At 34.9% G+C, this 18731-nt stretch overlaps 1 protein-coding gene and 3 long non-coding RNA genes across 5 annotated transcripts in view; 3 read left to right on the top strand and 1 right to left on the bottom strand.

Annotated features, from left to right (window-relative positions):
• The first annotated feature begins 1297 nt into the window (after positions 1 to 1297).
• LOC140167883 (uncharacterized) overlaps positions 1298 to 18731 on the top strand; it is a 77018-nt gene continuing 59584 nt past the window's right edge. The window contains exon 1 of one of the 2 annotated variants that reach the window (XR_011861086.1): positions 1298 to 1649. This is a non-coding gene — a long non-coding RNA (uncharacterized lncRNA). Of the gene's footprint in view, positions 1672 to 18731 lie in introns of both variants that reach the window. The other variant, XR_011861085.1, reaches the window with a different exon arrangement.
• On the top strand, positions 1995 to 6049 carry LOC140167882 (uncharacterized). The gene is made up of 3 exons (XR_011861084.1): positions 1995 to 2370; positions 4853 to 4965; positions 5920 to 6049. It is a non-coding gene; the product is annotated as an uncharacterized lncRNA (long non-coding RNA).
• On the top strand, positions 7619 to 17617 carry LOC140167881 (uncharacterized). Its single transcript, XR_011861083.1, has 3 exons — positions 7619 to 7858; positions 9793 to 9942; positions 10963 to 17617. It is a non-coding gene; the product is annotated as an uncharacterized lncRNA (long non-coding RNA).
• LOC140167878 (uncharacterized) lies at positions 15880 to 18148 on the bottom strand. The gene is made up of 5 exons (XM_072191167.1): positions 17849 to 18148; positions 17611 to 17722; positions 17145 to 17209; positions 16754 to 16862; positions 15880 to 16140 (listed from the first exon to the last, which is right to left on the bottom strand). Exons 1-5 carry the CDS (start codon positions 18076 to 18078, stop codon positions 15880 to 15882), a joined length of 777 nt encoding a protein of 258 aa, XP_072047268.1. The 5' UTR covers positions 18079 to 18148.

The raw sequence follows: 18731 nt of genomic DNA on the forward strand, positions 1-18731 counted from the left end.
TACTAGTATTAGGCAATTCGCGTAGCAGGCTGACGAAATGTCCCCCCATGTTAAAATGAGCACCGTCGTACTTTAAAGTTTACACGGGAGAGGAAAAAATATGAAAATAAATAAATACATGATTAAATGAATAAAACAGACAAATAATAAATAAAATAGAATAAATAAATAAATAAATAAATAAATAAATAAATAAATAAATAAATAAATAAATACAATTAATTAATTAATTAATTAATTAATTTTAATTAATTAAAGAAAGAAAGAAAGAAAGAAAGAAAGAAAGAAAGAAAGAAAGAAAGAAAGAAAGAAAGAAAGAAAAGAAAAGAAAAAAGAAGGAAAGAATGAAAAAGAAAAAAGAAAGAAATGAAAAAAAGGAAAAAGAAACAAAGAAAGGAAAGAAAGTAAGAAAGAAAGAAAGAAAGAAAGAAAGAAAGAAAGAAAGAAAGAAAGAAAGAAAGAAAGAAAGAAAGAAAAAAGAAAGAAAGAAAAAAGAAAAGAGAAAAAGAGAAAAAGAAAGAAAAAGAAGTAAATAAATAAATTAGTAAATAACCATGGTATTAAGAAGGGCTCATTGTTTTAGTCACTTATTTTATTGTTTCCAATTTTGACAAATTACAAACATTTTGGAACATCTGTCAAATTTTTGGAGTGGGTGTGTTGGGGTGGGTAGGTTTGGTTTGTCGTCTTTCCCTAATAGAGATTTCGCCTTTTTTTACAACTTCTGTGTACAATTAATTATATGTTGTTTTCTTATGAATAATGAATCCTCTTCATGTTTTGTGCTTCTTGCCTTGTGCATTCTCTTTACTGGACACAGATCATCTCCAATCTCCATGTATTTTTATTTTAAAATAACTTCCATGATGTGTGATTTGATTGTATGAACAGTAGTTGACTGGTGGTTTATATTATCTTTGTACCAGAGGATGTAAGTTGTCGGGAAATCTCCTGGGTTTGTTTTGGCTTGGTTCTATCTCCGGGCATTTTCATGCTTTTCACAGGAGTTTTTCGTGGCTTATATCTTTGTAGGCCCCTAATGTGTTTTTTCCCCACCAGACAACATTTTCATGTTTATAGTGTTAGTGACGTAAAAAGTCCGGATAGGCCTATAGGCCCGCCTATAGGCCGGATTTATTAAAGGAAAAAGCAATTTTCTGGGATAATTTTTTAGATAAATATTTTCTGGGATAAATATTTTTTCTGGGATAAATTTTTTTCTGGGAAAACTATTTTTTTTCTGGGAAAACTGTATTTTGTGGGATAAATAGTTTTTCTAGGATAAATATTTTTTTCTGGGATAAATATTTTTTCTGGGATAAATATTTTTTGTGGGATAATTTTTTTTGTGGGATTTTTTTTTCTGGGAAAATATTGGCCCTCATGGTATACCGTATAATACATCCCGTTTGGCGATTTTGCCGAAGTGCACGTTCACCCCGTTTCAGATACAGGCTAACAGGAAGGCCGCGCGATGTCATCCGAGATTATCATGATTATGAGAAAAAGTCGTTCATCATAGAAAAACGGTGGGATTTAATGGCCGTGTGTCCGATTTATTATCGTCTACGACTGTGGAAACTGTCCAGAAACTGCAAGTTCGTGTTAATCCCGTCAATTTACGGGTCTTATCATTCAGAATGAATCAGGTAGGACGGACGTCTACCGTAGGTAAGCTTAAAAATACTTGTTACTTATCATTGTGTACATTGTATATGTGTTGTAGCCTGTAGCCTGTAGGATAGAGTCCAGGGATAAAGTTTGTACGCGTACGGGGCCTATTATACATGATGCATGCGAGATGCAGATGTTATAATTATTATGCTAGGCAACGGGCTAGGCAAGCAGCTTTAGATTTCAAAGTTGCGTCAAACTCAGTACCGGTAGTCATGGACCAGGGCTAGTCCTGCCAGCAAGACTTCAGTCTTTATCATAAACATAATGACATACACAGGCGTTTCGCGCATCCGGATGCCCACTGGATGCCAACTGGTGGTCCACTGGATGTGACATCCGGTGTCACTCCGGTTTAGGCACTTCCTGTTTACAACCGGATGCTGACATCTGGTGTCACACTGGATGTCAACATGTGATGGACTGCCAGTATTAGAAATCTGATGGACCATCGGAGGTATGCATCGTGTTGTCTGCTGTTTATATGCATACGGTGGACTGATCGGTGTTGACATTCAGTTGACTTGTGGATTTTTGTGCAGAATTTGGAAGTTGAGGTGTACATGCACGTGCTTGCGTGAGTCCCGGGCGTGAGTGATAAATTAAAAAATTTCGTCATGCACGAGCCATCAGCATGTACACACATGTTCAACATGCAAAATTATTTTGTACAGGGCTTCCATCATGCACTAACTGGTAAGCTTATTTAGACTAGACTCACTAGTAGCAGTAGTTGCCTACGTCCAAATTTGTTTCGTCAGCACATTGACTCTTACGACATTTCATATACTGATTTCCACAAATAGACACCCAATAATCATGATAATAAAAGAGCGACGTTGGGGTGTTCACTACACTAGGTAAGCTTAAACTAAAGCCATAATAATGTGTGATTTGCTTCACAGGCTCAGCGACGCCCTCAATTTTACTAGGATTTCTACTTTTTGTATTATTATAATGCCCAGTGCCAGTACTAAAATAGCTCGTAAAAGACTAAGCCTTGACAGCCTTATAGGCTATAACAGGGTTTGCAGGTTTTTGCCGCTGGTGGAAAAAACCAGGGTTTTAACCGCTTGGCAAAAACAGTTTTTGCCAGTTTTTGCCGGCAAAAATGGCAAAAACTAAAAAAGTGATTTATTGTCCAGATTTTTCATCTCAAAACAAATGATTAAGTTACAAAAATAATTTCCTGAGTGTAACAAGGCCAAATTTTGTAATTATAAGTAACATATTAAGAAATTAAAGGCATGCATTTTCATTGCTCAAGTGCATTTAACCGAAATGTGGCATATATCAAATTCAAAACTTTTTCATTTTAAGGACTTGATGAGACAAAAAATATGTTGAATGATTCATTAAAACTTGTGTGTTACTGTTTATGAGCTTTCTGTGTTACTTTTAAATATTTGAGTGACTATTTGTGAGTTTTTGCCAGATTTTGCCATTTTTGCCGGTTTAAACCAGTTTTTGCCACTTTCTCGGCAAAAACCTGCCGGCAAAAACCGAACCCTGGGCTATAATAACAGTAAAATTTTAACTTTTTATTAAAAAAACGGGTCAACCCATACCCGGTTTTATTCGGAGTTCATCGATCGACTGCTTGTCTTCTTCTTCTTCCTTATAAGTGCCTCCCTCATATGTATGAGTATTATCGCACTGTGTACAGACAAGCTGTACTTTTTTTTTTTACTCTGGAACCTAGAATAAATGAGTGTATTTTGAAGTACACTCAACATCATGAACATGACCCTGCTCTTTTTGAATAGCCTGTGACGTTCTTTAACGTGCACACTACATTAATGTGAGAAACTATGCATGTACACATGGGACCGACAGCTTAAAGTGCCCTCCGAAGTACTAAGCAAGTAGAGTGAAGTGTCTTGCTCAAGGACACAAAGAGCCGGATCTGGGATTTGAACCCTTGACCCTTGGGTTCACAGTCCTATGCCTTAACCGCTAGGCCATGCTCTCCTGTCGATGCTCCGTGCAGTATTACATGTTAGGCCCTTTGCACTTGATTATTAGTTTCCTGTTTACCGCCCGCGTCCAAAATTGAATCTCAAAATAATTAATTATTTTATTTTTATTTCTAATTTTCTCCTTTAAAATAACTTTCAAACTACTTCTACTTGCCATTTTCTGACTTTAACAATATCAACAATAATGATGAATGAACAAAGAGTACAACTCCACCTTCACTTATTTATAAAATCAAATATTGTTGTGAAATAATTAAATGCCCACTCTAGTCAAAACGAGGCAATGTAGTTGCTTGTAATAGTTCAAAGAAAATAAAAGATAATTAATAATTAAAAGTCACCTTGTCGCTTTTTCAAAATCTTTAACAGGAAACTAATAATCAACTGCGAAGGGCCTTACGATCGGCGAGCATAGTACACGCGTTGTAGGCGCTGGAATGAAATCACTATTTTCTTTGTTATACCTCATTTCTTTGGCTCGAAATTAAAAGAGGATATTGTGAAAACAAACATTTAAATAGAAATCTATTCTAAATGCAAATCACACATTATTGCTTTAAGTAGGCCTACATGATGTATACATGTATATCATTGTAACATTTATAAGGGGTATAATTTTTTTGCAGAATTCCTTTTTAAGCATACTGCTGAACTGAACAATCATCCAGCACATCATGATATTATTTTCCATTATTAGATCTTATCATATATATGCATGCGCATGTTGTTGTTCGCCTATGTACGCGATGCCCATGGTTCATTGGTTGATCGAGAGTTCTATGATACTAATAATATCCACGACTACACGATAGTTTAATACTGTGTGGATAGCTCAATAAAGATATAGCGTGCCGTGGAATTATAACTATTAATATTTTTTTACTCAACCCAATTTCATTTGAGCAACTTTTTCAGTTGTTTACTGTGTTTTCGGTGTTGTTTACTACCAAATTGAAATTTAAAAAAGAAATATAATTTAACTTATGCAATTTTTCATGAGCAAATTTGTCAATACCGGTACTATCCTTTTCAAAATGAAGGAACAAATGGAAGAAGAGCCCATGAAAAAAAAAAGACAGACCTGTAACTGTTAAATTAATAAGTCTCCATTATACTTCCCTGATTGACAGCAATGGTAAAATCTCTGTATTCCTGTTTGTTGTATACCTCAGATAATATTATCTATTTTCTGCATCCAGGTTGGACAGAAGTAGTTTATCCATCTAAGGTTCTACATTCTTACCACCATCATCCAATTATACTGGAAGAGGAGGTTGAAGAAGAGGAGAAAAATGATGCAACTGGAACAAGGGTAAATAATATTTTTTACAAAATTCTACATGTTTGTATGTTTCAAACAAATGAAATGAAGAATGTTACAGATTCTGATTCCATTAGATTTGGTCAGTTGGTTGTTTATAATCACAACTGAATGATTAACAGACTGACTTGTTGCTGGTTTATTAATTAATTTATTGGTTAAAAAAATTAAGTTACGTGCTGTTCTCTTTTCAGGATAATAAGGAATAAATGTAATGTTATTGAGTTGTGATGTTGCCATGGCCATTTATGCATACCACAGTCTGTAATTGAGTTGGTGACTGCTTTAAGGGGTACTACACCCTATGATAAATTTTGACTATTTTTGCATTTTCTCAAAAATAATAACACACTGGTAACAAAAGTTATGTATATTATTGAGGCAAGGAATTCAATTACTTCACTGAAATTTCAGTGACTTCAGACAAGCGATTCAGTATATATGATAGGAAATGAGGTACATCTTTGCGGTACCTTGTTTCTTATCATAAATAACGAACCGCTGGTCTTGGATCACTGAAATTCCAGTATAGTAATCGGATTCTTTGCCCCTATAATATACATAAATTTTGTTACCAGTGTGTTATTAGTTTTTGAGAAAAATGCAAAAATAGAAACAAATTTATCGAGAGGTGTAGTACCCCCTTAAGGAACACAGATTATCTTATTTGCAGGTGTACCCAGTAGTTGTTCCATTAACCGCCCATGCCCCTAAAACCGCCCACCTAGTGACTTTACAACATGCAAATCTGAATCATGGTCTGAAACATATGACAAACTGATGATTATAGATGAATATTTTGGGGCTTTTTATAGTCTTTGTTGGCCTAAACAATGTATAAAATAACCGCCCAACCAAAATGATTCTGTTAAATGCCCTGGGCGCTTAATGGAACAAATTTGGTAGTTTGATTTCACAATTACTCATTTTATCCTGCCATACTAGGTTTACTGGAGTGGACATCCTGGGAAGCAGTGTTGTAGTCAAGATCTTTAGGTTCCGAGACCGAGACCTGCCCATCCGTGATCGATACCAAAACAGGACCAAACCTTCCGAGACCAAGACCATCTATGCGAGACCTGTAAGTTCAGAGACCGAAATCTCGGTCTAATCAGGGGCACACAATAATTCTCTTTTATTTGTCAATGTTTGGTGGTATGCCAAGTATGGTCCCTGGAATTTGGATATGGTGGGTCTTTACTTTTGGACTTGCAAACTGTCAAAATCAAGGGTATTTCTTGGCTTTCTGGTTGAAAATCACCTGAAATGTGAGAAATGATCAATTTATGAGTCTTTTAGAGCTGAAATCATCAAAATCGGAGGGTTTTCAGCGCTGTTCTAGCAAAATTCAGTGATCTATCACATCTGCACGATTCAAAGCAGGGGTCCTTCCAGTTGTGTTATAATGTGTCCCTGGGGTTGAACTGGATTTGGAAGCTCATATCTGAATATCATTAATAACTGCAAAATCTATTTTAGAAACTCCCTAATATTTGATGAATACAGGCAAATATAAATATCTTTTTCATTCATCGCATGACCCCAGCATCCGGAGGGTCACTGGATCACATGCTCTTGTGATATTTTTTAACAAAATAAAATTGTGTTTTAAATATTTTGATATTTTTAGTGATTGATAATACTGCATTACTTTTGCCATTTCATATATTATTTAGGGCAAACCTCTGCATAGGATTACTCATTAAAATAAATCAAGCCATTTTAATTTTTTATGCAGTCAAAAAATAAAAAATGGGCAGTTCGGTTCACATTCAAGTTTCATACACTCCTAGATAGTGAGAACCAATCAGAGCCTCCGTTAGTAAATTACTAACCGTGCATAAATGTTGTACAATTGCACGGGCGCGCACTCCGCGTATAGTACTCGCAGTGCTTTCGGACGCGTTCATTTTTATATTTGCCTGCATTTTCCAAATTTTTATTGACAATTTTGTTATAAAAATGTAAAAATCACAGGATTTTTTCTTGTGTATGAAATAGGTTAATAAATGCGTATCACTTGTTGCATGAGAAATTGTACAAAATAATGCACTTGTACCGAGATGTTGATGCGTCTAATGCACTCCCCTCCTTCGTGGCTCGTGCATTAGACGCATCAACATCTCGGTATGTGTGCATTATTGTGTAGAATTTCACTCCCAACAAGTGGTACGCATGTATTAACCTATAATTAATGCATATTTCGATTATCTACGTACATATGAACAGCTTGTTTTCAAACCATGTTAAGTCAACAACCACATGTTTCTCATTTACTTGTGTGATACAATCACAATCACTTAGACAAGTAGACAAGTTTGACATTAGGAACAATGAGTTGTACCAAACTTAACAATATGCAGACTTTGTTCTCATTTGGGAACCAAAGGCCTCACACATTATTGTTACTATGCATCTATCCTCTCAGTCTGCTTGCTTTGTATAAAGGTGCATCCAACTGAAATTTAAATACTTTACCTATAGCATCACAACCCATTGCAATATCGCATAGGTAAATCAGAAACATGTGTTTGTGGACTTTGGTTTAGAACATGGTTTTGAATCAAGCTCTTCATATATGATTGTGAGTTTCAACATTCATTGAAATTTAGTAATGAAATTTGTAATGAACAACAGACTTTTTTTTCTTCAGGTCTGGACAGGTCTCAAACTTAAAAACATTTAATAATAATAGAGAGACCAAGACTTTTGAGAATCGAAACCGAGACCTAGATATCTTACATCAAAACTAAGACCTGCAAAACCTGGGCTCGAGACCTACAACACTGCTGGGAAGACATCATTTCCACCCAATATTGAATAGAGATTTGTCTGCATCTGTGTTAGTCATCCTTCTTATTCCTTGGACTTGGTCAACAATCAGGTAAGGATGATCTTTTATTCTTAAACACTTGAGAACGTTCCTGCAATCTCATTGGTTCTTATCCGTGTGATATGACACGATATCACACGGGTCAGCGTGTGTGCATCAACGTGATATGTGTGCTCGCTCTTTGAACCAATCGGGAGGTGCATAGCAACAACGGGACTGATCGATTTTAAGCCCTAGGTAGTTCCTTATAAAATGTAGGATTTAATTTGATTAAAATTTGTAATATACTTATGATATTTCTATTTGAATTGAAGTGTTTAAGAATGAGAATAAAGGTATTGTTTTTAGCAGCTGTCGTGCATCTATCGTCTCATATATAACGCAGGCGACATCATTATTATTTTTGACGTAAAACAACTCGGCTTCGCCTCGTTGTTTTACTTAAAATAATGATGTCGCCGGTGTTATATGAGACGATAGATGCACTCCAGGGCTAAAACCAATACCTTTATTCTCTAAATAACAGATCATTTTAGGATTATTTAGGATACTAAATTACAGCAAGATTCAATTCTTTTAGCAACTGCTACTATAGTAGGGTCCAGAATGGAAATCCCGAACTCGGTTTGAATACAAGAAGTTTTGAATGTGTTTTTTATAGATTTGAGGACGCTGAATAAAATGAGAGGGGGAATCCAATAGAGTCATTTACAACAGCCTGGGACCTATCATTCCAAGATGGCTGCCAAAATTTGAAAATGGCTGCCAGTGAAAATTAATTTGGCTATATCTCGGGTTCATAAAGTCCTAGAAGTATAATTCTGGTGTCTATACCCATGTTTACAGGGTCTAGAAATCCATTGGAATAATCTAGAACAACACCAGTCTATAATATCTAATTGATTAATTTGAATTAAACAATTCATCGAGTGGCCATGGGCAGCGCCATTAGACATGTTACAAGACTACATGTACCAAGTGACAGGTGATGGACCATACACACAAAAGAATAGGCACTTTTTTGATAATTTTCACCAAGATTACTCAAAACTTACCTAGCTAATTTATTATACAGCAGGGGTCTCTGCCTTTTTCATATGTTATGACAAACTTAATTTCAAAAATATTTACAAATTACAATCCATCGACGGATAGTCTTGTTATGCTCTCACAAACTTAGAAAAAAATCTGAACAATCCAAAAATTTGGTCTAAAAATTTGCTGAGGGCAATGTTCTGCTATCCCATTCAAAAGCACAGGAAGACCACCTACAGCGTTGAGGTCAACTTTCTAGACTTCCTGTCTACTGGCAGTAATGGCTACTACCCATTGCTAACATCAATGAATTGTTTAATTCGAATTAATCAATTCGATATTATAGACTCATAGACTGAACACAGGACCTTAAAATCCCAATTAATTACGGTATGCTTTACAACAAAAATACTACAAACAAAGCCTAAAATACTTGCAATCTGCAAGATGTCTGCTGCTAAGGTCAAAAAGTGTGTTTATGTCATTTGTATACATTATGTGTTTATAAAGCGGTACCGCTTTACGGGTGCTGGAAGTGCAAAATTTAATGATCCGCAAAAATGTCCACTACTACAATGTTTTGGGTAAAGGTTAACCCAATTAAAAATTGAAGGAAATTATGGTTAATCACCATTTTTTTAGATATTCAAATATTTGTCTTATTTTTCTTATTTGCTCTATTCAGGGCCGTCCATTAGCCTTTGCAGATGCAATATTACACACAAATTAATAGAAAACTTCTTGATAAATTTATAAATAATAAGGGCTTCCCTCACCAAATAATCTTATGTTATCCTGGGCTTAACCCCAAGACATGGCCCTAAGCTAAGTCTAAGGCAGCTCTAACCGTATGTGCTAACCCTGTAATTGCCCCCTCCTTATACTCTGAACCTAACTTTGCATAGATTTTCTAATTGCATTTTGACAGTTCTTTTTGAATTTTCTTCCAGATATAAATGGCTTACTATTAGAGTGATAATATTGATGCTACTTTCCAATCGAGCAATATCTGAGACCCCTGGAGGATAAACATCTGAAATATGTAATGAAGGTGCCTTTCAAGTTGGGTGTTGGTGATGAACTTCATTTATGTAAACCATGTAGGTAACCTGAGATTTCATCTGACAGTTAAAGGTTGGAAATAGCATTCTGAATTTTCTATTCTGTGGTTGACATGTGCAGGATTATGATGTACACACTACAAACTATCCCAATCTTTTCAAACACGCAATCAAAAATATGGCAGCCTGTGTGCGCGCAGTTTGTTCGCCACACAATACGGCTTGAACAGAGGTTGCTACCACATTTGCACAGATTGTCATTCGCAATTCTGTGATTGGTCGTTCTGTTTTAACCTGATGGATTTTAAGAAAGGCAAAATGTAAAAATGGTTTAATTTGAGGAATATTGTATTTTATTTTGTAAAGTGAAGAGATTGAAAATGACAGTTATGAATGAGGTTCTGAACTTTGCATTGGTAATATCATGTCTGGTATTGTGAAAAATCTAAACATTTTGCTTTAGACCTCATAATTTCCCTCGGGGAAAATGTAAAGATTTTTCACAATGCCCTCCAAATAACCTCTAATTAATGACCTTGCTTTGCGTTTGTGTTTTTACAAATAATAAAACGTGATTGGATTTAACACATGAAGCCAAATTAAACTATTCATGTATCCGATTGAATGTTGTTCTAATTTATTTGGTTAGACCCTTTATAAACCCTTTGTATCTGAATGTGCATTCAGAATGAGGAGTCCAGGTGATGCCACAGATTTTACTGCCCGGTTCCGGCACTCCGTCTATCCAAATTTATAATTTATGTGATCTAATGTATGTGCGCAAAACTATAAAATCAAACTTGGATTTTTTAATGATCTGAATATTAAATGAAACTATGAAAGTACAATAATTTATACATATGATTGGTGAATAAAGAGCACCCTTTTTTTAATTTTGCAAACAAGTGTAAGAAAAATTACCCCTTTTTATTGTATTTTGCCAATTATGTTTTTTTTATCTGTAAATATCCCCTAATTTCGTTTATGAGTTTCTGTGAATATACAGAGTGCAGGAACCGGGTTTTACAGTAATTTCGATATGTGTCTGTTTTTTTTCAGGAAACACCCAAGGAAAAATTAGATGTGCAGTAATAGCCAGTATCTACCCACCGGGTGTTCTATAGACGTCCGGAGAGGACTTGTGTTAATTGTAAATGATGTACTCCTCGGTTGATTTATTTCTGCCCAAAATTAGATGATGTGGTGTTGATTTGCGAGAAAAACTTGATTTCAAGACAATGGTGCTTCCATCTTTGTAATTTACTCCATAAATGTATAAGAAAAGTGAATACTAAGTGTTCAATTAATTTCGATGATTAGTTCAAATTGGGTCAGATTAGGTGGTATGGTAAAGACGGAAGTGGGGTTGGTCATTGATTTTTATGAAACTAGGTACTTTGATTTGACAAGGTCTTTCCCACAGCAGGTGATAGGTGAATGCTACCATGCTATGTCGTACCATAGCCATGAAAAATACACTAAACTTTCTATTACTCGCTTATATCAGGAGAGCTTAGACTTTGGTAAACTTGAAAAATATGATCTCTAAATTATTTTGTAACTATCTATAGTGCTCATGACTTTTACTTATGTTTTATATGTATTGCTATGGAGCAAGCAGATAGACTGCAATGCATGATGGGATACCCCTTCAGCTGCTGTGAGGCAAAAATAGTAACAATGTTTTCTGATCAAGTTCATCACATAAGCAGGCGGTTATTAAAGCAGGAGATGACTTGTGTTCGATAACCGCCTTGTCTTAAAAGGAATGTGCACACACAAGTGAGAACCATATAATATATCTTTCATATCGTGATTTGTTTTAATGGATTTTTTTTCAACAATGAGTTGTGAATGATACTAGCTAGCTACAATGTACCTCTCTACGCTATAAATATAGCTTCAGGCAAATCTTAATCTTGCTAAGCAAAAATAAGCTATCAAGCTCATTTTGGGTTAGCAGTTGCCCTGCAACCCTTGGTAGTATTTACCATTTATCCAGATTACTTATGAATAAATTTGTCATGTCATCTGACTTGAATCAGTCTTTTGATATGTTTCATTTGTTGAAGCTGAATACAGATATTTTCAAAAGACACTGATGTCAAACCTTACATACAACATGGTACATGGAGAAATGTGTACACAATAATGGTAAAATCCATTCAGAGATTTATCAACAAAAGTTTTTTTCATGATTTGTTTATTTACACAAATATCAACACACTGATCTTCTATGTTTGATGTCAGAATTAGGTGTGTTAGTCATACTCAAATCAATGTATAGATTTGGACAAACAGATGAAAATCAATAGCGGTGTGCACATTTTTTTTATCAATCAACCGTTGCAAGGCCTACTGAAGTGTAATGTAGCAACTAGCAATACAAAATTTAAAATCTGCTGACATATTGAACCAGTTTGTAATTAGGCAGAGCAGCATGAATAGTTCTGAATTTGTCTCTGTATTCAGGAATAAATTAGTTCACATCTTTATTGTAAACACTCCAAAGGAATCTACACAAGTATTGAGCAAAAATGAAGCCAGATCAAACATGGCCGTACTTTCTCCATCAATAACCTTTAGGACTACAAAATGCAGAGAATATACAATTTTTGTTTTTACTATCCTCTACCGTGTAATAGTAGGTCAGAGTAGGTCTGAGCAACGATTAGTCCTAAATAAAGTAGAAATCTTAAAACCATGAAATACCCTCTCAGAGGTGTACTATGTGTACATAAGCCAGTGAATATGCTGGTAGCGGTCACTAAATATTTCACAGTCTAGGGAAGGGGCAGTCTAAGCACTTCAGTGATCAGTTGGTTAGTGCATGGATTGTCATCTTATCACTAGACTTGAACGGAGCTGGACTTATGTCAAAATCTTGAGGGATTTAGTTAGGAGCTATGTGATAGATGACAGGCAGGTCCAATATTTTTATTAGTGGATGCAAATATTAAGATATTGGATCTGCTTGTAATCAATCAATATGGTAGAGCATAATAAAAAAAAAAATTCCAATTGTTTATTCTCATATTTAGTCAGTTCAAGATTAGATAAATAACTTAATCTTAAATTAAAAGTTTTATTTAATTATTGGTGCAATATTTTATGCTTGCCCTGCATGGTTCAATTATTGTATTAAAGTATATAAACTTTAAAAATAAGAGTTCATATCCTAGAGCATTGTAGAAAATGGATACACAAAATTATGATACTTAGCAGGCTTATCAAGTTTGTGTTATATTAATGGATGTTTACATGGTTGCAGTCTCAGGGTGCCAAGTGCACAACATTCAAAGAGTCTCGTTTCAAATTGAGAGTAATGCCATGTTGGATTTTGCAATGGTTGATTAGAACCGTGTGCGCTAAGCTAATCGTGCAGGGCGTATACTCACACATAGAAGTGTGATTTGTCTTTATGGTAGTGACACAACTGAGTAAACACGCTGATTCAAATCTTATGCGAGTTCCAACATGGTGTTACTCTCAACATGAGGCAAGACACTATTATAATGTTATTAAATGATTGAATTCATGCTTGATTGTACATGTAACATGCATGGTTCAATTATTGTTTAAAAGTTTATGAACTTAGCATTGTATAAGATTAATACACTAAAGTAAGACTATTAGCAGGCTTACCAAGACTATTAGCAGGCTTACCAACTATTTACATGGTTTACAGTCTTAGGAGTTAAAGTGCATACTAATCAAAGAGCTTGCTAGTAGTGTTCTTGAAATGATTGAATTCATGCGTGATTGTACATGTAACATGCATGGTTCAATTATTGTTTAAAAGTTTATGAACTTAGCATTGTATAAGAAGATTAATACACTAAAGTAAGACTATTAGCAGGCTTACCAATTTTGTGTAATATCTTAACTATTTACATGGTTTACAGTCTTAGGAGTTAAAGTGCACAATAATCAAAGTCGCCAGCTAGTAGTGTTCTTGAAATGATTGAATTCATGCGTGATTGTACTTGTAACATGCATGGTTAATTAACTGTATAAAAGTTTATGAACTTTTGGGAAAATGTTCTTATCCTAGGGCATTGTAGAAAGTTATACTCAAATGAACAATCATACCAGACTTGCAATATAATTTGTATCCAAATCTTTCACCATTTGACTTCATTGAGACAGTGACATCAGTGTGTGCTTTAGTGGACGTAGTCGTATACATTTTGAACTAGTGTGTTTACATGTACATCTAAAGGCGGTGCATCTGTAGACAAAGTACTGCAACAAAGTACTGAGGTTCCTGCCCTGATGAAGTCGAATATCACCTGGTTGTGGTCTCTGAGTTCAATTGCATAATAATCAAGTAACTTGCTGTATTATATGAATGAGAATAGTGGCTCTTTAGACGAACAATATTTTAAAGAATACTCCCATTACTCTTACAATTATATCGTTATAGTTCATGCATTTTCAACCATCAAAAATATAAGTTGAAACATCCTAATACATTGTAAATAATTGCGAATATTGATGTGCATACTGGAAGGATTCGTACATACCCAATTAATACAGCAGACACTATACCTAAGTTATAGCAATTCTAAAACATTCACACTTTATAAATTGATTACCGTACTTCCTCAATTAGACGCCCCTGGGGGCGTTCCATTTTCAAAAAGGTGGCTGTTTGTTATAGGTCACTTTTAGAAAGATATATCCCGTTAAAATCATTTGGTAAGCTTCAAACTTACGCTGAACTTGTGATCAATGACCTCCGGTTCGATTCCGAGTTTACGATCTTACTCTGGTTTTTTTATTTCAGGTGAAATTTCAAATATTGCAGGCAAAAATTGGGCCCTTTGTTCAGTTGGGGAATTTAGTTTGAGGGTTATTTTCATTCAAAAATTGCTGTGGGCGTTTATTTGAAGGGGAGTGACTATTCGAGGATATATGGTATATCAACTATCCAAAAGTAGTGGGGTATACCATGGCATTTCTTTACACAAAATAGGATGCCATCATCAAACAACAACTGTAAATTGGATAGAACACAGATTGATTAATCGCATCTGCCCTTCGTTTCACAATTATTGAAATAAAACACAATCAAATATGCCTGCTGTTACAATCTTATATACTGAAAACACAAGAACTATATACATGATTCATATAATAACTAGAATTACGTGGTTCGTAATTAAGGCATATATTTTCAAGTAACATGACACCAAACTACAAGCAGGCACCCAGGCCGCTATATGAATTAACGAAACCAAGTTTGAAATTGATCATATAGCACAATGGATTTAGGGATTCAATCATGTATATCACCGTCCTTGTGCATCACCGATTAACAACAATGCGTCCCCGTCGTCTGTGTGATTTATTTCGCGAGGGCAGCTTTAGCTGTGCGAGTGAAGTAAACCATGCAGACACGGCGGACGCGAGTTGTTAATCGGTGATGAACAACGGTGAAACAAGATTGAATCCCTTTCAACAACGATAACAAGCTAAATATATTTTAATTCACATGAATTTTTCATTCGGAATAGGTCTATCCGTTTTGTCATTGCCACTCAACCTTGCAAGAAGATTTTTTGTCATTGCCACTCAACCTTGCAAGAAGATTGGTGATTTCTCTGTAACTTGATATCAGCAATAAAACTAAAGAATAAAGTGGTGATATTTAGCTGTTACTTTAATAACATAATATTAAGAAAGTGTTTACACATAAGTTCAAGGCATGGTGAATTTTACACGCTTATGCGTAACGTGTAGCGTAACCTTGCGTTCACGTATACGCTACTGGAAAAGTGTGGATTCATCATGTGGATTAACAACGCTTGGCTCCTGTACAAAGGTATAGGAAGAGTTGTTGAATAATAGTTTAATTAACAAACAACCTACCAAACAAACAACCGGACAGCCAAACAAACAAGCAAAGAACCATCTTAGCGATTACATAAGTCCCATATATGTGTAGGGGCAAAAATATCTGTGAAAATATATCTATTGACCAAGAAAGAAAGAATTATAAATGAAAATATCTGATTCAATAATGTCATGCTTGTCTATTTTACAATCACTTGTACATAGGTGGGTGAAAGCAGCCATTTCTACAACATGATGTGACTTGATGGCTACACAGCTTGTTGATTGTTTGTACATTGGATTGTTGAAGTATGTGCCATTCTCTCTCATGGGTAGGATGTGGCATATTATTTTGTCCTGGTTTACCATGGCTGTTTTGATTAGAGTTCCATACATATCCTGCATGAATAAAGAGGGGAAACATATTATTGTAGAATGAAGCTTTTATTTATAGATCAATATGAATGTTGTTTTCAGATACATTATAAATATTGATCTGATGAAAACTTGTATTGATACAGATATGTTGTCCATGACCTCATAGCAGTTTTCAGGTATTTGGTCTAGTGTTTGAACTGCTTCTGTTGGCCTAGATATATTGTTTAAGATGTACATGTAGCTAGCTTCATACATAAAAAGGAAAGGCAAGTCTGTAAGAACCAAAATGCTACCAAACGATACCCGAGACCAAGTAAGTATATTAACCTGTGAAATTCAAATTATATCATTGGCTCAATGACAATTAATGCTCTTTGTCACTTTAGTCACATTTTACTTTCTTTTAAATTGTTAAGAAGTTATAATACAGGTTTCATTTTTACACGACAATTATATAATATTTCATTGTATCACATTTTACATTCGCCATCTTGTGGGTACAAATGATCTTCGATCTTCGTGTTCATGTGTTCATAATACTACCATTTAGATACCACGTCCAAAACACATGATATTGCAATTTTGTGCAGAAGCTGAATTTCCGTTTATTTATGATCGATTTTGTATTTCATACCTTTCCTTTGACACGGCATTTAACTTGTGAATGCAATCGGCACAGATTTCCAGACTTGTCATTCACTCCATCAAAGCTCTTCACTTGGGTGACTTCTTCCCCAATGAGTCTTAGAACAGAAAGAAAAGATTAACAATGCTGATTAAGATTGTAGTCAAATTTTCTTCACTTAGAAATATATAGCTGAGATGGAGTGTCATATCATGCATAAAGTTTTTGTTTATTTAGAAGCATTACCAAATTACTGACAAATTAAATGTGTTTTTTGGCCTTGTGATGTATGCAGCTCTGGTTTGAATCAATTCATTGGCAAAACTAACTGGTGTGGTCAGGCATACCAGGTTTGTAAAAGGTCTCAATTTGTAAATCAAATTGTTTTTGTTAAAGTTACCTTGTTACTTGAAGTAATTCCATGGCAGTGTAGAACTCTCCTGGGCTCGTGGGATGCGATTCTGACTGTTGAAATTGATCAGAAGAAAAACATTATAATATTTTGTTCAAAAGTAATGCATTAGATGTAACACAAACATGTGGTTTGTGTGGATGGAGCAAAAATGTTAACTATGGAATCATTTTATTAGTTCTCCTAAATGGATTGATTGAATTATCTTATACTATCTACCAATGGACAAATTTGCTTATTTAGTGTTTGGTGCATCTTTTTTTAGCTTGTCTATTCTAGGTGATATTTGGCCTCATGTGGTCTGCATTGGGTTTATTTTGTTTTAATTCATTAAAGAGGGGGGAAGTAATAAATTTGCTCTTAGAAACACCTGATATCACACAGTCATTTGCCATATAATATTAGTCTGTAGAACAAAAAAATTAACATTAACATAAATCTATGACAAATTTACCTTAATACGTGGCTGTCCTGGTTGATGAGAGCGCAGACGTTCTTGAGTTTGAAAAAGGTAACGGTGGAAGAGTGGGGTGCTTGCCATCGTCAACACGCCTTCACCACAACATCTATTGGTAACACAATACATTTACAATTAATAATATTATATTAACAATTAGCATCTTGAATAAGTTGTACTTAATAATTATCCCAAATGTCATTGATTTTACCTTTATAGATGACACACAACTTACCTGTAATTGCCATCTACTTGAACACAACCCCCTCTGAATAAGAATCTTAAATGCTGCAATCGAGCAAATCCAGTTGCGATGTCACGGCTAGCATTGTGTCTGTTAGAATGTCCATGCCGCTCCCTGATATATTTCATGTATGACTCATTCCTATAATGAAAATGTGAATTGACAATTTCTATAAAAAATGTAGAAAATGAACTGATTCCAGTACGGCTAGCATCATGCATTCTTGTGACATTATTACTTGTTGAGTCTGGTTTAAGATTTTTTTAAATCTGGTTGATGCCAATTGTTGTCATTTACTATGACATATGCATAAAATAGCATAGTGTGTTACATCGTGTAGCTGAATGCCTGCGTCAAATGAAAATGAAACGCAGCAATTTCAGCATACATTTCTAACATTTTTGCATCTTATTATGAATTTCAGGATGCTGTAAGTTATGTTTACTGATTTGTGGTTGTCTATTATTTATATATAGTGTCATAATGCATGGGCTGGCCAATATTTTGAGTAGTGGATGCCAGCGCAGCCGGTATCGGCTACGATAAATTGTGTGTATTCTTGACAAAATGCACCAACTGAATTAGAATTGGATATGTTAAGTGCCTTTTCCCAGAGGATTCAAAGTGTTGCAGACACTGGTGAATCATCAGAATAAGTTCACTGCACCTTGGGTGCTGCTGTACAGCGCATAATATCATATCAGCATTATTTTTGATATTGTAGCACCCACTTTAGTTGCCCCCCAATTACCCAAATCTATTGGTTAAGCAGTATACAGACTTTTTATTGTACGTACAATATTGTATGTACAATATGTACGTTATTTTATTTAATCTATTGCCATTCTATGAAAATCGATATATTTCTGCTAGA

This window comes from Amphiura filiformis, chromosome 13, assembly GCF_039555335.1.
Source record: "Amphiura filiformis chromosome 13, Afil_fr2py, whole genome shotgun sequence".
Classification (NCBI taxonomy): domain Eukaryota; kingdom Metazoa; phylum Echinodermata; class Ophiuroidea; order Amphilepidida; family Amphiuridae; genus Amphiura; species Amphiura filiformis.